General features: G+C 49.1%; 7 protein-coding genes and 1 non-coding gene across 8 annotated transcripts; 3 read left to right on the top strand and 5 right to left on the bottom strand.

Annotated features, from left to right (window-relative positions):
• Positions 1-42: 42 nt before the first annotated feature.
• On the bottom strand, positions 43-2,021 carry C8Q69DRAFT_296032 (14-alpha sterol demethylase). The gene is made up of 4 exons (XM_028627084.1): positions 1,702-2,021; positions 1,451-1,648; positions 326-1,387; positions 43-250 (listed from the first exon to the last, which is right to left on the bottom strand). Exons 1-4 carry the CDS (start codon positions 1,930-1,932, stop codon positions 182-184), a joined length of 1,560 nt encoding a protein of 519 aa, XP_028484171.1. The 5' UTR covers positions 1,933-2,021; the 3' UTR covers positions 43-181.
• Positions 2,022-2,617: 596 nt separating this feature from the next.
• On the bottom strand, positions 2,618-4,845 carry C8Q69DRAFT_296127 (glycoside hydrolase family 13 protein). Its single transcript, XM_028627085.1, has 2 exons — positions 3,539-4,845; positions 2,618-3,481 (listed from the first exon to the last, which is right to left on the bottom strand). Exons 1-2 carry the CDS (start codon positions 4,526-4,528, stop codon positions 2,819-2,821), a joined length of 1,653 nt encoding a protein of 550 aa, XP_028484170.1. The 5' UTR covers positions 4,529-4,845; the 3' UTR covers positions 2,618-2,818.
• Positions 4,846-6,872: 2,027 nt separating this feature from the next.
• C8Q69DRAFT_445454 (hypothetical protein) lies at positions 6,873-7,920 on the bottom strand (the record flags this gene model as incomplete). The annotated part of the gene is made up of 2 exons (XM_028629067.1): positions 6,873-7,751; positions 7,876-7,920. The coding sequence occupies 2 exons, from the start codon at positions 7,918-7,920 to the stop codon at positions 6,873-6,875; spliced, it is 924 nt and encodes a 307-aa protein (XP_028484169.1).
• A 741-nt stretch (positions 7,921-8,661) lies between these two features.
• On the top strand, positions 8,662-8,735 carry C8Q69DRAFT_t92. Its single transcript has one exon. It is a non-coding gene; the product is annotated as a tRNA-Ile (tRNA).
• A 1,063-nt stretch (positions 8,736-9,798) lies between these two features.
• On the bottom strand, positions 9,799-11,658 carry C8Q69DRAFT_295908 (GDP-mannose pyrophosphorylase/mannose-1-phosphate guanylyltransferase). The gene is made up of 5 exons (XM_028627081.1): positions 11,373-11,658; positions 11,271-11,314; positions 11,026-11,172; positions 10,087-10,963; positions 9,799-10,024 (listed from the first exon to the last, which is right to left on the bottom strand). The coding sequence occupies exons 1-5, from the start codon at positions 11,377-11,379 to the stop codon at positions 10,005-10,007; spliced, it is 1,095 nt and encodes a 364-aa protein (XP_028484168.1). The 5' UTR covers positions 11,380-11,658; the 3' UTR covers positions 9,799-10,004.
• A 617-nt stretch (positions 11,659-12,275) lies between these two features.
• C8Q69DRAFT_295945 (hypothetical protein) lies at positions 12,276-13,864 on the bottom strand. Its single transcript, XM_028627082.1, has one exon. It carries the CDS (start codon positions 13,493-13,495, stop codon positions 12,371-12,373), a length of 1,125 nt encoding a protein of 374 aa, XP_028484167.1. The 5' UTR covers positions 13,496-13,864; the 3' UTR covers positions 12,276-12,370.
• A 67-nt stretch (positions 13,865-13,931) lies between these two features.
• C8Q69DRAFT_434010 (intermembrane space AAA protease IAP-1) lies at positions 13,932-17,173 on the top strand. The gene is made up of 5 exons (XM_028628526.1): positions 13,932-14,217; positions 14,279-14,434; positions 14,488-14,578; positions 14,652-16,393; positions 16,449-17,173. Exons 1-5 carry the CDS (start codon positions 14,188-14,190, stop codon positions 16,842-16,844), a joined length of 2,415 nt encoding a protein of 804 aa, XP_028484166.1. The 5' UTR covers positions 13,932-14,187; the 3' UTR covers positions 16,845-17,173.
• A 196-nt stretch (positions 17,174-17,369) lies between these two features.
• On the top strand, positions 17,370-18,977 carry C8Q69DRAFT_470486 (putative serine/threonine protein kinase). The gene is made up of 4 exons (XM_028630836.1): positions 17,370-17,580; positions 17,644-17,921; positions 17,983-18,194; positions 18,278-18,977. Exons 1-4 carry the CDS (start codon positions 17,486-17,488, stop codon positions 18,611-18,613), a joined length of 921 nt encoding a protein of 306 aa, XP_028484165.1. The 5' UTR covers positions 17,370-17,485; the 3' UTR covers positions 18,614-18,977.
• Positions 18,978-21,487: the final 2,510 nt, after the last annotated feature.

Here is a 21,487-nt window from a genome sequence, read left to right as displayed (position 1 = left end):
GTTCCTTTGCCTCGAGAGAGGGAATTATGAAGCTGATGCATGATTGTATTGTATTTTGATTCATGGACTAACTACTACTAGACTACGGTGATTAATTAATTATGGAGGATGGGTTGCTGGACTCTAGTATTATGCATTATGAGTTGATGACTATCTTTGTTTTGTCTCTAGTTACCTATACTTATACCTTTACGCCTGTTCGCTTCTCCCAGGCGATCTTTGCGGGTGCCAATGGGCGAGAGAATAGTGACTGAAGTAATTGTTAGCTGGCGCGTACCTTGGAAGGGAGCATGTTGGATACGGCTCGAGGGTGTGTTTATCTTACCGAAAAGTCTGTCTTGGGAACTCCCTTGACGCCATCTATATTGCGTAGTTTGAAGTTTCGCACGAGAATTGCCAGAATAACGCCCATCTGCAGGTACGCAAACTGTTCGCCGATGCAACGGTGTCGCCCAGCTCCGAACGGCAGGTACGGACTTCCTGAACCCTTACTCCACGAGGCACCATTCACTGGATCTTCTGGGTCTTCTTCCTCGTCTTCATGTGCGTTTCTCGTCTCCCATCGGTGAGGGTCCCATTTCATCGGGTTCGGGAAGTACTGCGGATCGCGGGCTGAAGTGGCCGGTGTCGCGAGGACAGTGTGGGACGGAGGGATGACATAGGAAGTTCCGTCAAGGATGAGCGGATTTTTGACCTTGCGCAAAATTGAATGAATAGGATTGTGTAGTCGCAAGGTCTCTCGGACTGTGTGACGATGCAGTTTCAATTCCAGCAGTCCTTCGTACGTCAGTTCTCCGAGTTCGGGCCCGAAGACTTGCTGCTGCTCCCGGTACAGTTCCTCAAGGATATCTGGTTCCGAAGCGATTCTCAACAGGATGAATGAGATGGTGGATGATGATGAATGGTGTCCTCCCATCAATAGCGCAATCATCATATGAGCAATCTCTTTATCCGGCAGCGGTGTGCCGTCTTTATATTCACACGACATCAGATTCCAGATCATGTCTTCAGAGTCCTTTTTGTGTCCGTTCCTGCGGCGTTCTTGGATGATCTCCATGTAGACCTCAGTCATCTTTCGCTGGGCTCGATCTCGCGCTCGGTTATGCGGCAGAGGTGCCCAGGGGAGCATGAAGTTGATCGGCACAAATCCCATATCCAGATCATGGAAGAGGTCTGCGAATGTCGAGTCGAGTTTGGATCGAATTTCCTTGCCTTGGAGCGAACGAGCGGCCGTATACAGGGTGAGTTCAGCCATAGCCAGAGGAACGTTGAGTGTGCCAGTTTCTCCTTGGAGTTCAGCTGAGGTCGAAATGAAATTCTCAACCTCCAAGCTGATTAACTTGACATGAGACCGTAGTGCTTCTGTTGTGAGACCAAATTTGACAAACTGCTCTCGTTCGTCAATAATAACACATACACAACAGTGTTGTCTTACAATGTATGAACTCACCTTCTTCTGCTGCATCAGCTTCGAGTTTGGACAATCGAACACGACGTCCTTTCCAAACACGGGAGTCGTAAGAGGCGAATAGATCTCCTCCGCTGAGAGATCGCTGAGCTTGCCATTCAGGACGAAGTTGTTTCCATTAGCACCCAGACAGACCGTCGTTGGCTTTCCGAGCAAGATGAAGGTGAATACGTCTCCGTACTAGCCAGAATCCTCATCAGCTAGCATTCAAGATCAATTGGCAAGCAGCTTACCTTTTCTTTGCAATCAAAGAAAAACTTGAATGGGTCCATCCCGTAGGAGATGGTATTTCCCAGAATGGGAAACCAGTGGAAAACCACCGGAGGCTTATGAGGATCTTTCCAGAGCAGCTGCTTCAGGATATTAATGAGGATTGCAGCGACGAGGCATACTGCAGTGACGCCTATCAGTGTCATTGGAGATGCTACCGCCAGCGTCGGGGTATTGAATATTGCGATGGCCATCTCGACTAAATTGAAGAGCAAACCTCCCGAGCTCTCTCCAGCGACACTACAAAGAAAAAGCAAGGAGCTTTAGGTAAAAGACGGACGACGACAGCCATATTTACAAATAAACGACCGATCTGCAAATCTTTCAAAAGAAATGGACCACCCAAAAGCCCAGAAAGCCCCGAACCATCTGAATGCGGCTCAGGGTCACTTCTTGGTTTCTCCCGTCAATCTATCTATCGGATATTGAACCTCCCGCGCCATCGATCTGCCGGAACATCCACTCCCGGCCTCAGACGATACTCTCGGACCGAATCAAGGCAGTGCGATTTATGGGCTTTCTTATTCAGCGTAGATGGTTGGTCTGGTCTGATCTGATATTTAGCGGCATGTCGAATTGCTGTTGCCTGGAATGGAGATTGCGGGGAGGCTGTGATGCTACGGAGGAGTTAATTCTATTTCTTGGCATATATTGTTACCGAGGCCGGGATTATAGGTAGGCAATAGATAATATATTACTAGACGAGATGTTCGAGAAAGGGAGTGCCTCCGCCGGCCCGTGTATAGAATAAGACGCATTTCGAAACGATCGCCAAAAATAAATCCATAATTCTCGTATGCTGATGGATAGGTTCATTGGTATATGTGGATAAGATAGAATAAGAACCCGTATATTATGAGTCGATAAATTATTTCCCGATGTTAAATTAGTTGACATGAAGTGAAAATGTATGCAACTTTCCCCTCCCACAGGAACCAAGCGGTTCCTTCCTCCATATTCATATCAACAGTTAATAATTAAGCCAGGCCATTGGAGATTAGGAAATAATCCCAATGGGGCCGGTAGTCGAGGTATGGGTATGTTTCTTCCGTTCATTCTCGATGCTTTATCTGATGCGCTTTACAACATCAGGACCGAGAAGACACCAATAGAGCCCAGCAGCAGCCATGCTGGGACTCTCAGGTGCTCTGCCAGGTTCTTCTTCGTGCTGGATGCAGACACACTCGACGACGAGGAGGTCCCCGTGGAACTACCAGACGCGGTCGGGGTGGTGGTGTCCTCGGTGCCGCACAGGCCAGAACCGTTCATGTTGAAGGTCGGGAAGAAGACTCTCGGCTCTCCCTTGTCCATATTCACGGTGATGGTGCCATTCTTGCCGGCAGTGACGGTGCTGCATCCAAAGACTTCAGTCAGCTCGGTACCCTCGTCGGCCGCTCCAGGGACCTGTAGCTCGTATGCGCCTCCATTGCTGCCTTGGTTGGAGAGGACGGAGACGATCTGCACGCCGTTGACGCCCTTGCGAGCAGCGTAGGTAGAGTTGTCTGTATACAAGAGGCTGCTGTCGTTGGTGACGTAGTTGCTGTTCACTTTGATGGCGTGGTTGCGCAGCTTGTTCAGCGTGGCCGTCAGGTTGTAGAGAGGAGCAGAGGTGTTGTAATTGGTTGACCACAGCTCCTGTCGGTTGTAGGGAGAGTAGTTTCCCGGCAGGTGCTGTTCCTGGCCATAGTAGATCTTGGGGATTCCATCGGCGAGGATGGTGAATGCCATGGCATTCTTGGCGAGCTGGAGCGCTGTTAGGTTCTGAAATCATATCAACCGCTGAAGATGAACAGGGCTTACATTGATATCATCCACGTAGGATGGGAATCGCTCGTTGTCCTGGTTTTCGATAAACGTTGCCAGGTACTGAGTCTCGGAGCAGGCGGATCTCATCTGGCTGATCATCGACACCAGACCAGGCATGTCTCCATCCGTGAAAGCATTGATGATCGTGAAGTAAAGCGGATAGTTCTCCAGCCCACCAGTCCACTTCTGGTAATTGCAGACGTAAGATGGAATATCATCGTCGACTTCGGCCATTCCATACACGTTGGCACTCTTCAGGAAAGGCTGGAGAAAGTCGTAGTTGATCTGCTTGGCACCGTCGATACGGATACCATCGATAGAGTAGTTCGACACCAATTCCTTGATCCAACTGTTCAACTGACTGTTGATCGAAGAGTTCAGGGTGTTGATTCTCGGCGTAGCGACTCCCTCGTAGCCTAGCCAGCAGTCTTGCACTTCCGTCACGTTCAACCAGTTGGTGATCGGGCAGTATGGCATGTAGTCGGACTCCTGGTTAAACGGGTAGAATACTGAGTAGTCGATCGGATAGCTCGTGCTCATGGTTGTGTTACCGATATCGTAGGCCATTTCATTGGCGACGACATCGACCAAGATGTACATATCACGCTTGTGCAGCTCCGAAACTAGGTTCTTGAAGTCGGATTCCGAGCCAAAATGCTCGTTCAGCTCATACAGGTTCTGTGGCCAGTAGCCATGGTATGCCTGTCCGTAGATGGTCGTCTGGTTGAGGTTCTTGTTGACGGGCGAGATTTGGACCGCTGTGAAGCCCATACCCTGGATATAATCCAGCTTGTCCACCAGACCGGCCCAGTTGCCTCCACAGTAGTTTGTGATGTTGCATGGTGCGTCGAAATCGCTAGAACGCGCAAATCTGTCTACCACGACTTGGTAGATAGATCGTTGAGCCCATTCATCGTTGGATGCGGCCCGCGACAGCTCGACAACGCATACGAGAAAGAGTGAAATATACTTGAAGAGCGCCATGTCGGATCTCTCCGCAGCGGAACCTGTATTAAGTACTTACAATCCAGCAATTGGTCGTCTCACAAGTAGGTGGTCCTGACAGAAACCCACAGGGCTGATCAGTGCTAAGCGAATGTAAGCTCCAAGCAAATGGGAGCGATAAAGAATCAAAACGAGTGAATTCTGCGTAAAACAGCGGCAAAAAAATTATTTTACAAGCAACAAGCAATGGGATCCAGGAACAGCCGAAAGAAAAAACCTTTCGCGCCGCCCGGGATATGGCATGATAAGTAATAAGAGGCCATCCTTCCTCTGTGCCCAAGTGGGATGCCTCGTCCGGGTAAAAATGTCTCAGAAGATACATGGGACGTGCCAAATCGTATCCTCAGGAACTGTATCTAGGTGGATCATGCGTCTGTCCTATAGGCTACTCGGGATAAAACTGCTTGCACAGTGTCAGCGCTAAGAATATCCCATGAAGTCTGTAGGAAAAAAAAAAACCTTCAGTTTGTCACTAACAAGCCGTTTTGCGCCGAGAATTCAAGATTCACCAGACCAGAAAAAGCTTATTTCCGCCTTATTGCAGTTTTTTCTACGGGTTTCTTTCTCTCCCTTTCGTAGTCCTTTGCCACCGGGCACGGAATTTCTTAGGACATACATTATTTCCCGGGATGCACTTTTTGATAAGGACGACTGCGCTCCCGAACGATCGATGCATCCTGCAATTTCCGTAAACGACACCTCGCAGACGACGTTAAAGGGGCCGATGGGCAGCGTCGCATCTGTTATCAAGAAAGCTAGGGTGATTGATCCAAGCATGTTCCGGCTCCACCGAAAACCAGCGAAACCCCCGCATCTTCGATTCGTTGGCGCTGGCCATATCACATCCCGCGCAGCTGGACTATCGATGCGCCACGGAACACGCTTGCTTTCGGCGTACGTCACCTGTCATGCTGATCCTGGCGATTCTGGGGAAGATTTCAGATTAGAAGTCAAGAAGTAGGAGACATGGTAATTTCATTGTTCTTTCGGGGAAGAGTGCCACTGAATTTTGGTGACCTTGGAAGCCCAGTGAGCCCAGTAGATAGATAGGATCAGGAACAGACTAACCGGGACACACGACGGAACCGAATCCTTTCATTGATACCAGGGACGCGGACACCCTGAGTTGATCATCTACCTTATTGGTACTGGACCAGAGCGTTCGAGAACACTTAAAAGTGTCAAGTAATATCTCTGACGGCCGAGGCCGAGATTTCGGTCAGGATATATCCCACCAATACTTCGTAGCTTTCAGTAACACCAGAGAGCAATGGTTTCAAGGGGCGAAAGTTCTGCGAGCGTCTAGTGATGGCCAGATTGGCAACAATCAGGAACAGCGTTATCCCTTGCATCATCATGTTAGGAGCTCCCTCGGTCGGCGGGCAATGGGACTTCAACTGTCACGTCTGCAGGCGCAAAAAGCCAGCAAGTGTCTTGCATAAAAAAGCTTTTCAGGAACAAAAGCCACTTACTGTACCATACGGAGTAGTAGTCGCGTCTATCCACTTTGAGGGGCGGGGCCCCCGGATCATTATTGACTCCAAGCGCATTCAAAGAGAAAGCATCTCGTTCTTGAAATACAACTTATTGTATTGTAACTACGTCCTCTGGGCGGAGGTCTAATGTTTCAATCTTGTCGAACTACTTAGAAGCCACTGTCACATATGGTTTAAGCAATGGCATACTTTTCAATCGAACCACCGTCAAAAATTACATTTGAAGTCGGCTTTCAGTTTCTGCAAACATGGATCTACTCTCGTGCATGGTTATCCTTGTTTGTGTTACGTAGAACTCGCGAAATCATCTATGCGCAAAGAAAACAATCTGATCGCGATCTCCTAGATGCGACTGTTCAACATACCCGGGACAGCCTTGGAAGAGGAGTAGAGCTATGTGTAAAGACTGACCTCGGAAGCACATACGCTTGGTCAAAAACATACTTTTATCGACCTTTGTAATTAGAACAACTCTTTCTGCTCCACAAACCACTCGATCTTGTGACTGGGTGACTGATTTATATAAGTAGGGCGGAGCTTAGCAAAGGGCTTAAACGAGAGCGAGCGTGACGGTCATCTCTTTGGATAGTCGCTAAAATACCATATGGGACTGAATAGTAACACCTCAAATGATCGCAAAGAAATGGGTTTATAAGGCGCTTAGCAGGAATAGCAATCGTATATAATAATAAGAAGGACAGGCGTGTATTATTCGCATCTAGTGACTGAGTTTAGTACTGTGCTTTCATATCGTCCTCATTATTTTTAAATATAAAGCAGATGATTTATGTCACTGCATCCATTATAAAACCAAAAGAAAAACCCGTTCACTGATTCTCATACTTCAAACCAGAGTGCTGTCGAAGCGCACCGTAAATACCTGCGACATCGCCCTTCTCGCCATCATGCTCCTTGACTTCCTTCAAAAGACCATCCGCGACCTCCGCACTAGGCAGATGCACGCCGGAAGAGCTGGCCAAGCTCAACGCGTGACGCAGATCTTTCCGAGCCAAGTCGACCGCGAACAGTGGGTATTCTCTCTGGTAGTAGTCACCAGAAGTCATGCGGGTCGAGTATTTCGGGAACGCTCCGGGGAAGAAGAGCTCCAGCCACTGGTGGTAGGTGTCGGTACCAAGACCAGACTTCTCAGCCAGGACCAGGCCCTCAGAGAGGGTCTCGATGGTGCTTAGAATGAAAGAGTTTCCAAGGACCTTGAGCATGCTCGCTCTTCCAATCTCCTGGTCGGACAGGTCGATAATGGTGCGACTGGTCACGCCCGTAGTGAAAGGCTTGACCTTGTCCACGTCTTCCTTCTTTCCAGCCAACACACTGACGAGCTGTCCGGCATCAGCGAACGCCGGGGCACCAAAGACTGGGCAAGAGACGAAGGAAGCTCCCTTCTCCGTAAGAGTCTGAGAGGTCTTTCGGGTCGTGTCTGGGTGGACGGTCGAGCAGTCGACGAAGAGCTTCCCCTTGACATCGCCGGACTCTATAGCCTCCTTGATAACATTGTCAGAGGCGGCATCGTCACCGACACAGATGAAGATAAGATCCGCTGGCTTCACGGCATCGGCAATGGTGGTAGCGACAGTAGCTTTGCCCTTGGGGAAGGACTCGACGAGAGAATGGGCACGCGCAGCGGTACGGTTGTAGACAATCAGAGGAGACTTAAGGGAGCCTTTTTCAATGATGTTTTTGCACATCCCCTGTGAACTGGTTAGTTTTGTCTGGGTATTTTTGTAGTGAAGTGATCTGGGAGGCATTCTTTGGCCGTTCCATTTGACGCATGAAGCCAAGGATAGAAAATAATAGCAATTGGGTAAAACTCACCCTGCCCATGTTCCCCAATCCAATCCATGAAACTTGAGATGCCATTTCTGCTAATGTATCAGGTTTATCGAGCCTGTTTCGCTTGTTGTGTGTATTTATTATGGAGATATTAATATCCACTGGATAGGTCAAGACAGTTCCGTCAGCAAGATGCTCTTTCTCCAACGGCTCAGGGGTGCACACTACGTTAACTTGGCAGTTCGCTGACTTCAAAATAAAGATCTTCGAGGTCCAAGAGACGTCCACGATAGAAATAACTACTGCTCTACCCCTCCTCCGGACAACAATGCGATGTCGATTACTAAGGTATCGGCCGGAACGATTCCGATGACGTTGCACGCGGGCCCACCAAGGAGGGGAAAAGAACCTTGGAAGATAAAGGAACAATAAAAAGAATATAATAACAGAACAATTGGCGAAAGACAAGCTTTTGCTAAGCTCGATAGTGGGTGGTCGGACCAACTTGGTCAATGCTTAAGCTCACCTCGGCAGCTTGAGATAGTTCCGCTGCCGGCATGTTTCTGTAACACCTAGAGAAACTAATAGTATCTTATTTTCAGAGTAGTTATCCTTTTATATAAAAGCATAAGTATATTTTACCGCTTAAATAACTACAGTCTAATAATAGGCAAAATAAATACTGCTAGAACATTTTTACGTTCTCCCCTAAGAATATAGTGTACTATTATATCCTGCCAGCCTGTAATAATAATATAAATTATAGCAGACACGGTTTTTCTGTTTCTGTTAATAAGTCACAGATCGGATGACTCCACCAACCAATCAGGTCCCGTAGCTCAGTCGGTTAGAGCGTGGTGCTAATAACGCCAAGGTCGCGAGTTCGACCCTCGTCGGGACCATGGTTTTCTTTTTTGCTTTTTTGCTTGCCCTAATTGTCTAACGAAATTACCCATCGCACCATTGTTCATATACATACTTAGCATAGATAATAATAATATAGTGACTTTACTATCACTTGATGTAGGAACGCACTGTCAAAGATGGTCTGACTCGGATTCGCCACGCAGAACTACGCCTTCTCCTAGAACCTTCGTATCCTGGATCGCAGCTGAAGTTGAGATATTAATATAGATATGGACCTTGTATCGACCTGAGTAACTGAAAGTGCGCAATGACATTTATCCGGTCGCTTCTGGCAGGTTGAAGTGACGGTCATTATATTACGAAACGAGCCTCTAAGAGACAGTCAGGGTATTGCAGTAAAAATAGATATTAGAACATAGATCGTTAACGCGTACAAAATGCGAACCGTAGTGTTGCAGTCGGTCAGTACTCGTATAAGCCAAATGCGCCACTCAAATCTCCAGTCTCACACTTCAATCTTTCATCTTCGCGAGCTTCGTCGCATAGAAAACGAAGATCGGTGCTGACAATAAGGCTGGACATTGTAAGCACGAACAGGGTTATGCTTTCTCAAAAAAGAAAAAAGATAATTTTATGTGTGTGCAATTATCAAACGATCTTGAAGAGAAGAAAAAGAATAAAGAGACGGCTTCATAGGTGTTATTTCCGTTTTCCAGATCAGAATGAAAAAGCATCTGGGTTCTGTCGCAGATACAGCCTCGTCCCTATGGGTGTAAACAGAGCAGGAAGTATCATAAGAGAGACAAACGATATCATATAGGGAGGAAGCTAGCGGGGGTGTCATACAGACGACTCTTGTACGCCTATAGTTCCCTCTCCTTTTTTCAGCCATATGAGAGTGAAGTGAGCCAATGATACTCCAATTCCACTATCATCCCAGGACAAACTGCGCAATAGGGGGTACTAAAGAATCTCAGGGCCATCACAAGTGCGAAAGATGCGAAAAGAATAGATCAGAAACCGTGAGCACCACTCCCACCACCAGGGCCCGTAAGTGGAGCAGTTCACAGCACGACAGAGAATAAAAGGGGAATAGGATAAAGTATGCGATGACAGCGAACGATTCTATCAGCAGATCAGACGCTGTCTTGCCCTGGAGAGTATAAAGGAAATCGCCTCGACCCCAATAGAGCATAGATGAATCACACAACAAGGACTCCATTCCATGCAAAAGTGTGTTGTTTTTTTTAAAGGTAGCGAAGAGGCGACGAGAGAAGAGGAGAATGGCGGCATGGCAACGTCAATTACATGATAATAGCAGGAACTATTATCGACACATCAGTACCAGATCGGACAGTATTGACCTGTATGTATAAGAGGACTTACCATCAATGTTCTGCTTGATGCTCTTGTGCGGCAGGATGGAGCCTCCATTCACGTACACTTCGTCGCCAATGGTGACATCGTCTCCGAGAACAGTCACGTTCTCCAGACGGGCCCATCTGCCAACAGAGCTGTTCCAACCGACAATGGTTGACTTTACCCAAGCGTGGTCCTTGACCTTGCTGTTCTCGAGCAGGACGCACCGCTGGAGGCGGACACCATCGCCCACGACGACATTGGGACCGATGACCACATTAGGTCCAATACGGCAGTTCTTGCCAATCTTGGCGGTCGGGTCAACCATGACATTACCGCCAAAGACGTAGGGCTCAGTGCTCGGGCAAAGAAGCTGGGGGTTGCGCTTCGCCAGCGAGCTCAGGTAGAGGCAAGTGCCGCTGAGGAAGTCCTTAGGCTGCCCGACATCCATCCAGAAACCCTCCAGGTCGAAAGAGTGGAGCTGGCCGTCCTTGCAGATGGCGGGGAAAGTCTCCTGCTCGATGGAGGTGGGACGGAGATCAATGCGCTTCAAGACGCTGGGGTTGAGAATGTAGATACCGGCGTTGATGCGGTTTCCCACGAACTCGACGGGTTTCTCGACGAAGCGGTCGATGCGCGAGGGATGGTTCGGCTTGTGGACGACGACACCGTACTTGGAGGGCTCCTCCACTTTGGTCACCACGATGGTACCTTCATCACCGTGACTCTTGTGGAAGGCTGCCAGCTCCTGGAATGGGTATTCACAGATGACATCGGAGTTCAGAACGAAGAATGGCGAGTCGTCCTTGCCCAGGATCTTCTCGGCCAGCTTCAGGGGACCGGCCGTTCCCAGGGGTTCCGACTCCACGGAGAACTCGATGTTGACGTTGTATTGTTCCTCATACTTAAAACCGCCGCCAGAAGTCAGTCAATTGAACCTGTCTCTACGATACCTCGGCCACATACCTTCTTGAGCGTCGAAACCATCACATCCGGGCGGTAGTTCACGGCCAGCACGATGTCAGTGACACCTGCAGCAGCCAGGCTCTCCACCTGATGGAGGATCATGGGCCGGTTGCCAAACTCCACCAGGGGCTTAGGGAGCGTCAAGGTCTAGAGGAGGAGCGGCTGTATGAGCTTCCATGCTGATTGATGACGGCAGGAGGGGGTTATTCCCGAATGCCAGCGGCGAGGATCGGCGGGAGACTTACAAGAGGGCGCAGACGGGTACCAAACCCTCCGACAAGAATGAGCGCTATTTATCAGTGGTTAGTCGCCTGCTGCAGAGGACGTGACGTGCAGAGCATCCTTACCCTTCATGATTGCGACGTGTGTAGTTGGTGATTAGGTATTGTTGACGATGTGGTTCCGGTGGATGCACCGTGTCGTTTACTGCAAGAGTCGCGGCGGGGAAGTAACGAGAGAAAGACCGGGACACGCGAGAGTCGAGTGCAGACGAGGACAATACAATTGATTGATTGATCGATTAATTAACTGATCGGGAGCGACAATGAAGGACAGATAAGAAGTCCGGCCCGGTCGAGGATAGGAAGTAGGGGAAAAGAACAGCTGGCGCGGCTTCTCTTATTTTGAGCGGCCTTCCCAAGGTTTGGTTTGTTGCGCCCTCATCGAGTCGCCGGGCACGTTCGCAGCTAACGCCACAAAAGGGGGGGAGCGGGCCTGCGCTCAAGACGGTTTAACCGCTTTAACTGGTTTAACTGGCTTCCTCCCGTGTTCGTCTATTCATGGCGATTCACGGCGATTAATTCATGGGCCCCTGAGTCTGAGTCTGGAATCATTGGAATGAGCCCTCATTATCCCCCCCGCTCTCTATCCTGAAATCTTCCTAGACCAGCAGCCCATTATTCGGTCGCTGCCAATGACCATAACTCCTCTACTCCATTGTAGGGCCACTCCCACGTTTTGCCTGCGGGAGCCAGCGACTGGGTCTCACCACCAGGACCACCTGACAGGATTCAATATCATTGTGCTCACAATGCGATGGTCTGCGACTGAACGACCCAACTTCATCCCACGGCTCGGCCGATGTAGCATCCATCACCATCTCCGGGACACAATCATGATCGGGGGTCACGGGGCCCGACGGTCACGGTACGGGTGACTGGGAAGCTCTCATTCCGAGCCCGATCCAGGGTAGCCGGCCGTCGACGTCTAGAACGGCACCAGTCAGCGCTGTCCGTTTCTTGTGGTGCTGTGCATTGCCTGCATTGCCTGCGGTGGCTGAGTGAGGATGCTATTATTTAGTAGTTACTATTCTTGTTTCGTTTCTCCCCATGATTGTTTGAATTTACTACTGCGTGTCTGGCGGGAGCAAAGGCCTCCGATTCGAGGCGCCGCACATTCCAGGGTCACCGCCTGCCTCATCCGGCCCCGAGCCAACAAAGTTCCTGATCCAGTCGCGGACTCGGCGGACTTTCTGTGTCCGCAGATCGTCCGCGCTGGCCGCATCGATCGCCCGCGAGGTGTATATGCCCGGGGGATCGTTCAAGTCGACAGGCTGGCGGTATAGCAGGTCGATCTGGGTCAGACCATGGCGGAGGCTCTGGCCGTAGACCCGTTCCCGGAACGAGCTTAAGCCTACCGTCCGGAGCAGCACGATGTCTCGTGGGCGGAGTCCTGCCACGGCCTGTCCAAGAGCATCCGCACGGATGCCTCCGCCAGCCCCCCGCTCAGAATTGGTCTCCTTAGTTGTCTGCTCTGCCGGAGGAAGCCAGATGGTCACGCCAAACCCCGCCTTGGTGTTATCCCCCACAATCAGCTCGACAATATCCAGTTCCCGTTGCCACCGGGTTAAGACACGGCGGCGCGGGTACACGGCGATCACGCCCACCACGAGATTGACAGTCATGGTCTGGGGAACAATCGAATGCAGATAGGCCGCGTTCGGAATGTCTTTCAGATCGCTGATTGTTCCCCGTATGGGAGGGAAAGATCCTACCAAAGGGCCTCCCTGGCCAGCGTGGGTGATGCCAGTACTGCTTGTCTGGACACTGTCACCACTGGACTCCCAGTCCGTAGATTCAGCCGGGAGAGCTGCTGCAGAAGTCTCGTAGATTGTGAACGAATGATTATAGAATTTCGAGAGGACGTCGGGATCGTCTGCAGAGCTTGTTCCTCCGCAGCCTCCAAACGCAGGATCCTCCACGGAAACGACATTGAGATCTCGAGGGGTCAAAAAGAGAGCTTCTTCACTTCCCCGCAAAGGATCTGCAGCTGTTTCTGAGGCCCTTCTGGAACCCTGCAAAACCCTCCACCTGACTGAGTGAGTAGCAGAGGCTGCGTGCGTCTCCCCGTCACTGATATTCTCTCCGCTGAACGGGGGTATCGGGGCATTCAGGAGTCCTTCCTCATCCCATACCAGGTTCTCTGGCAAAGGAGCCCCCATCAGGAAGATCGACTTCGTTGGCATACTCATTCTGGCTGGCAGTATCAGCCGGTAATTAGCCGCTAAGAGGACCCTGGCCAGACTCCTGTTCGATAAAAGCCTCTGGGATCTGCAAATAGCATGGATTAGGTGCCTTTGAACGACGTCTTCGTCTTTGTTTCTTTTCTGGCACGTTCTTGCATTTGATTCTGAGGATGGGTTGCTCTATTTTCGATCAGCCCTTTCATGGAGTATGGAGTAGAAAGTAGAACAACGCCAAGACCGCGACAACCAGTGCAACAAAGGTTGATCTGGAGCTTCGGGTCACCCTCGGTTAAGCTTCGCCATGTGAATGGTTCATATGTTCTTGGAATCAGCCACTGCCCACTCGGTTTGTTGTATGCTGAAATAGATATCCCAGTAGGTAGTCCTGAAAGGCCCAGTCACCTGACCCCAAGCATCAAGACCGGTGACTAAGCAGACTACGGCGACGTACAGCGCCCGCAGTGGCAAGACCAGTGAAATTCGCCGCATCGGAGTGACCAAAGCACTGGAGAGACCAGACATCATAGCGCGCTCCACGCCTGCTTCTCACCTTCATACCGACATCGTCCTGAGCGATGGCTCTCGTCCTTCTTCAATATTAATCCTATCTCTCTATCAGGGTTCGCGCCCTCTTCCTACCATCTGAATAGCCTCTCTTTTCTTGCTGCGGCCGAGCGCCGCCGGAACCTCGGACCACCATGGCCTTTCAGGTTGCAGCTAGCATGCCGGTATGTCTGGGTTGCTTGTCTCGTGTTGATGCACCATCGCTAACTGTTTGATTGTGAATAGAACATCACGGCTGTATCTTCAGATCTCTGGCCTTCTATATCGAACGTCCTCTCCGCGCCCCGGAGACATGTTGACCGCTCTATCTCCGGTTCTAGAGTCACCTCCAGGCCGAACACTGCTCAGCGCGGTATTGCCACCAAAGCAGGAAATGCAAAGGTATGTCCAATGCCAGTTATAACCTCATGTGCATGCAATGCTGATGAGATTAGGCATCTCAACATTTATCGCTACCTGAATGTCTGGGTACAGTGTCCCTGAACACGCTGAGAGCTGGCATGACCTCTGGTGTGCCATCACAAGGTTAGTTGGCTTTGTCTAGACTCCTGCACTTGCTTGTGATGGTGCGTTAGAGCTCGTACTGACGTTTGTTAAGTTCTAGGACGGACTTCGACAACATGGGCTTCCCAGTCGCTCCCGCGGATACGTCCAGGCATGTCACAAGCTTCTCGTCAGTATTCTAGCATGTCTGGCTTTGGCCTCAGTCGCCTTCGACCAGTGCCTCGAGTAAAGGGTCTCCCCCAAGTTGAACAGCAACGGAGTTTTTTTGGCGGGCTATCGACCAACATGTTGGCACAGAAGGAGAAAACAGCGAATAACAACCCCAGTAGCGCCAACGCCCAGAACGCGTTCTACCAAGCGCTCCTGCGCGCCAATATGCCTGCTATCATCGTGGAGCGTGTACGGAGCGGACGTTTCGCCGGCAATGCAGCTACTGAGGCACTGTACCTGAAAGCACTGCAGCGTGTGGGTGGTGCCGATGCGGCCTTCCCCGTTGCGCAGGCTCCAGGGCAGAATCAAAACATCCCTCCGGAACAGTTGCAGGCCATCGGTCAAGCGGTTGCGGCGCGGAACTATGGCGGCCAGATCGGAATGGCCACGAAGCAGACAGGCACCGGCGCCAAGGACGCTCCTCTGTACGTCGTGGTCGAAGAGTCACTAGGCAGCGCTGTGTTTCGATGGATCAAGTTCCTTCTCTATTTTGGCTTCTTTACGTACATGTCCCTCGTTCTGGTTACCATCCTTATCGAAACAACAGGTGTTCTGAAGAACGTCCGCGGTCCGCAGAATAACGAAGCGCAACCTCAGCAGCAAAAAGTCCGTTTCAGCGATGTGCACGGATGCGACGAGGCCAAGGATGAACTCCAAGAGCTGGTCGAGTTCCTTCTGAACCCGGAGCGATTCTCAACTCTCGGTGGCAAGCTCCCCAAGGGTGTACTTCTGGTTGGACCTCCGGGTACCGGAAAGACCCTGCTGGCTCGTGCTGTCGCTGGAGAGGCTGGTGTGCCCTTCTTCTACATGTCTGGATCCGAATTCGATGAAGTCTATGTGGGTGTTGGAGCTAAGCGTGTCCGTGACCTTTTCGCCCAGGCTCGTTCCAAGGCACCGGCTATCATCTTCATCGACGAACTGGATGCCATAGGTGCCAAGAGAAACGAGCGTGACGCTGCCTACGTGAAACAGACGCTTAACCAGCTTCTGACTGAGCTCGATGGTTTCTCCCAGACCAGCGGTGTTATCATTATTGCTGCTACCAACTACCCGCAGTTGCTCGACAAGGCTCTGACTCGCCCAGGTCGTTTCGACCGCAGAGTTGTTGTCGGTCTTCCGGATGTGCGCGGCCGTATGGATATCTTGAAGCACCACATGAAGAACGTCCAAGTCGGTACAGATGTGGATGTTGCCGTTATCGCCCGTGGTACTCCTGGATTCTCCGGTGCAGACCTGGAGAACTTGGTGAACCAGGCCGCTGTCCATGCCAGCCGCAATAGACAAAGCAAGGTTGGTCCTAAGGACTTTGACTGGGCCAAGGATAAGATCATTATGGGTGCGGAAGCACGCAGCCGTATCATCCAGGACAAGGACAAGCTCCTGACTGCGTACCACGAGGCTGGCCATGCTCTTGTCGCCTACTTCTCGCCATCCTCCACTCCTCTATACAAGATTACGATCGTTCCGCGAGGAATGGCATTAGGTGTGACGCACTTCCTTCCCGAGATGGACATGGTTTCGAGAAACTACACGGAATACCTGTCTGATATCGATGTATCGATGGGTGGTAAGGCTGCGGAAGAGCTGATCTTCGGCCCTGACAAGGTGACCAGCGGTATCTCAGCGGTAAGTCTATCGGCTGTCTCTGGTTGACTACAAATTTGCTAATCATTTCTCATAGGATCTTCAACAAGCTACAGAAACCGCTTTCACCCTAGTGACCCGGTTTGGTTATTCCAAGAAACTCGGAAACGTTGATCTCTCTACGAACTACAACAGTCTTTCGTCTGAGACCAAGCAAGAAATCGAAGCTGAAGTGCGTCGTCTGGTGGAAGAAGGCCGCGCCCGCGCCACAAAGATCTTGACCGAGAGGCGCAGCGAGCTGGAGACGCTCACCAAAGCGCTGATGGAGTACGAGACGTTGACCAAGGAAGAGATGGAGAAGGTTCTTCGCGGCGAAAAGCTCGATAAGTTAGAGTCTATACCCACGGCGCCATTGAAGCTGCCCGAGGCATTGCAAGCCCCGGGGCTGAACCCTTCCACCGCAGCTGGTGATCCACCAACGACGGTGGAGTGAATTTGGAAATCCGGATATATCCATCTATTCCCCCCTTTCTGTATTAAATTTACATGTCTGAATCAATATAAGAAGAAGTAAGGAAAAGAGAAAAAAGACCCAACCAACTGAATCCGAGTCAAATATGTATATCTTCCCACGCTGTGTATCTAAACAAACCATTTCGAAACACTATGACTGGTTTTTATCATTTCTCTCTCGCGTTTCCTACAAGTTATGTGTTTCTTGCTCTTTATCTAGTCTAGTTTATTCTGGCGCGAACTACCAAGCAGGCATTGTATCAATATCAATATCCTAGCAATGGCAATTGAAACATCATGTGAAGATAAAATAGATATATCGGATTACTATCTATACCTACTACCTACCTACCTACTTGAAAGTTCATTATCGGGCTATCGAGACATCACAGCGCATGCTGTGCTGTACTATAGAACCAGCGCTGGGTAAACGAAGACCCACTTCGGATAAAGTACTAAGTAGTTAAGCCAGCTAGGAATGGAACAACGTAGTAATCCGACCCCGGATTAGACTGTTGTCAATGCATCCTCCCTCGTAAAAACAACATTTCTCTTCCTCCCAGCGTTCTTTGAGATCTTCATATCAATGACAGCATCATTAAGCAATATAATAGAACCCTGATGACCACTTCACTTCGTCTTGGCCAGCTCCTTCAAGGCCAGACCGGAAGATACACTATTGCCAGACAGCTTCAAGATACAGTTTGGCTTGCAACGTATGAGTTTTCCATAAATTTAAATGATAAGACCTGCTTGCTTAACAGTGGATTTTTTAGCAGGACCCAAAGCAACGAACCAGTGGTAGTGAAAAGTGTTTACCATTTTCGACTACAGAATGAGCGGGACGTGCTCAAGCGCTTTCAATCTCGAACCCCATTCATCAGGCCATTACTTGATGAAATTGCAGATCCACCAGCTATAGTGTTAAAGCACTTAGATGACCATCTGTTGAATGCATCTATCTCTAAGAGATTAATAAGCTCAGAGATCAAATATGTGGCACGGGGAATTCTGGAAGCCTTGAAAGTTCTGCATGAGGATGGGTTTGTCTATACAGGTAAATATAACTGTTTATTTTTTAGAATTATATTTAGTATGTTTTCTTACCTTATCAGCAGATATAAAACCTGATAATATTCTCATAAACTACGGACAGGGACATGAACGATTTACAGATATTCAGGTAGCCGATTGTGGAAGCACTGTTCATTGGGATTCACCATATGCTAAAGATTGTGACTTGATCGGGGCACCTATTTGGAGAAGTCCCGAAGCGCAGCTCAGGATCCGCTGGGATACATCAACAGATATATGGTCGTTTGGTGCATTAGTATGTACAGCATAACATGCAGAGCCCTTCCCTTCCGTCGGAGATGGCTGAATGACTGACTGACTTACTGACTTATTTCCCAGCTCATAACCTTACTCTATGGGGATAATTTCTTCCTTTTCAAACCAAATGTCCCCGCTACTCACGCCGAGTACGAACTCAAGATCCTTCAGAGACAGTGCGAATTCTTCGGCCCATTCCCTTTGACATATCGAGAGATTTGCCCTAAGGAGAAATTAAATATTCTGGCATATATTATGCACAGCATACCACCTGAAAATAAAAAGCCTTTTTCTCGAATCACAGACCGGGAAGTATCCAAGGAAGATAAGGAGTTTATTCTGAAAATCATGAAGCTTGACCCTAGAGAGAGACCCTCCGCGGCTGAGCTGCTGCGAGATAAATGGTTCGACAACTGAAATTGCCGTCGATAATGAGTGCAGGAGGAAAATGCATGTCGAGGTTCTCTCTGAGACTTGGCTCTAGGTCACTTGGTTGAGATTGCTGCCATTCTGCTCTTTTTATTCATGCCAGGGTGAAGATACACTACCACGGCACCCAGTGGATAAATGTACAGGAGCCCAAGCATGCCTTGATGTCTCATGAAGATATTCAAGCTGTGCCAGATACGAGGGTCAGCGCGTCCGGAGATCGACGAGATAAGTTACACATCGCTCAAATCGCTGGGCTAGTCACTAACTAAGTTCTGTTCTGTTCTGTTCTTTTCTTTTCTTTTTTTTGGGTTGGGGGGGGGAGCGAACGACCTATATCACGTAGTTAGGGAGCCAGCCAGCCAGCTAGTCAGTTAGTTAGTTACTGGTCGAGCTTCGAGGATTAACTAGTAGCTACTACCACTACTACAACCAAGTCCAACAAGAAGATAGGACAGATAGTCATTTCATTCGACGGAAAAGATAACCGCTTTTTTTTTTCAATCTTAGCTGCTTCTGCTATACGATGCTGTGCTTACAGGGGTTAGAATAGAATTATCCTATTTCGGGGTTCTAAATAATAATCAATTAATTAATCAATTAATTACCTACCTAGTTAGTTCACTGCAAGTTTTTTTTTTCCCAGCCGGTAGACTGGGGAAAAAAGGGGTAAAAAGAAAAAAAAGTATTATTGTTTTGTTTCGCTTAAATAGAATTTATCCTATTTCAGGTTCTAAATAATAATTAATCAATCAATCAATTAATTAATTAATTACCTACCTAGTTAGTTCACTGCAAGTTTTTTTTCCCAGCGGGTAGACTGGGGAAAAAGGGAGTAAAAAGAAAAAAGTATTATTTTTTTTATTTCGTGGTACAGTAAATGAGCGAGTGAGTAAGTGAGCGAGTGAGTGGCTTAGTTGGTTGGTTTGGGTTGGTTTGGCTTGAGTTGGTTTGAGTTAGTTGGTTATATACCATCATTCTATTCTATCTTAAACATAACAACTAAGTATCGGGCCGCTATGCTCGACATAACTACCTATGCTGTAAATATATTATATATGGCCCCCATTAAGTATTGGTGGCGTTCCCAGCAAGGTACAGGAAGGTATGTACATACAGTACCATAGTTACCATACCATGGACGTGGCTTGCGCTAAGTACCTAATGTATCTACTACCTATCTACTATCTAGTTATGTACAGTACCTAATTTACTGCATGTTCGTATCCCCAAAGAAAAGACAAAGAAGGGTGAACAGGAGAGTGGCATGACACCAGCGGATGTCCTCGAAGTCGAGAATAAACATGAACATGAACATGAACATGTGTCACGCCGGAGGTATCTACACACACACACGGGTTGGTTGGCACCTGCAAGTCATGTCATGTCATGTTATCTGTTGGTCCGGTCCACCTCCTGATGGGACTGCGCCGCATTGCATGGGGCATGGATGATATAATTAACTTAGTCTATCGTCACTATCTACCGGCTACGATGAACCCTGCCTCGATGGATGGGTGCTCGGACCTCGAAGTAGGAACGTGTTCGGTAAGAGTCCTGGAGCCCTAGATGTCTTGGTAATTTTACAAATTGGAAGATGGGGTTGATAATGAAAGGAATGGGGAAACACTTGCTTAATGGGAATGTGTCAACTGAGTTCAGCCTTGAAGGAGATATATAGATGATCGACTATCAGATTGAAATGCCTCACGCCCGATTTTCCCCCCCAGAAGCACTTTTTATGGCACACCGCAGTATCGAAAGCCCAATGACGAAGAAGATAGCTAGCTATTTGAAAAGAGCCACGCCACCAATCCATGCGCGTACCTAACCCTTTTACAAAGCCAGATGAAAGATGGAAACCCCGATAGAACAAGCTGACTCCCAGCGAGTTGATAGACTAGACTAGACTATCATGTACTTCCTAAAGAGGACTCAGCGACACCCACGTTTGCGGCGAGCGGAAGTAGCCGCACAAGGGATCGCACATTAGACGAGATGCGGACGTCCAAATGTCTGAGTAAATGTGGCCCCTACTGGCCGGTCGATGGGCGAAGGGGTTACTTTTTGCAGTCTCCTGTATATAATCCGACGTGAGCTCTCCGTCAGTCTCCTTTCGCCATCGTGGACACCGTGGGTATCGCGTAGTATAGCAATCCAATCCAATGAGGATAGAAACTGGTCGTATGAAAACTTTCTTTTTCTTTTTTTCTTTTTTCTTTTCTTTTTTCTTTTTAATCAATTGCGAACGTACCACAATCTTCGTCAAGACGGTCTTCACTGTTTCCCCCGGGAGGAATAAATTAGCATTGAATGATGCGGAGATCCATCTGAATAAAAAGCGACAGAAAAAGAATTGATTCTTACATGCTCACCACATTCAATGGACATGTCTTTCCCGTTTGAGCGTATCTCGCGCACCACGCTACCACCAGGTAGCGACGGTGGCCGCAGCGGTAGTTAACTTGTGTATGATCACACATGGCGGATACCACAACGACTTGATCAATTGCAAGCGATATGGCCTGGCAAGCATGAGAAAGAGGAAGAAAAGGAAACCATGCAAAGCATCATGTAAGAGGTTGAAGTAGGTCGAAAATTAATATCGACAGAAAAGATGTGGAATGTGCGCTCGTGAGCTATGAGAGGCGAGTCTCCGCCTCCAAGGAAGCTCATGGTGGTCTGCCCGACCTATCCCAGTCCCATTGACGGAAACTGACGGGTCCGCTGGTCAGTTCCGACGCGTACGGACCGTTATTGTGTGAAAGGGGTCACATCGTCACCGGTCGAGGTGTGCGGGCTGGTCCAGGTGGCCGATGTTGCCAGCAAATCCACATACCGAGGGGCCTGGAATCCCATACA

Source organism: Paecilomyces variotii (assembly GCF_004022145.1).
Source record: "Paecilomyces variotii strain CBS 101075 chromosome Unknown C8Q69scaffold_7, whole genome shotgun sequence".
In the NCBI taxonomy this organism is placed as follows: Eukaryota; Fungi; Ascomycota; class Eurotiomycetes; order Eurotiales; family Thermoascaceae; genus Paecilomyces; species Paecilomyces variotii.
This window is presented reverse-complemented; position numbering and strand designations above follow the sequence as displayed.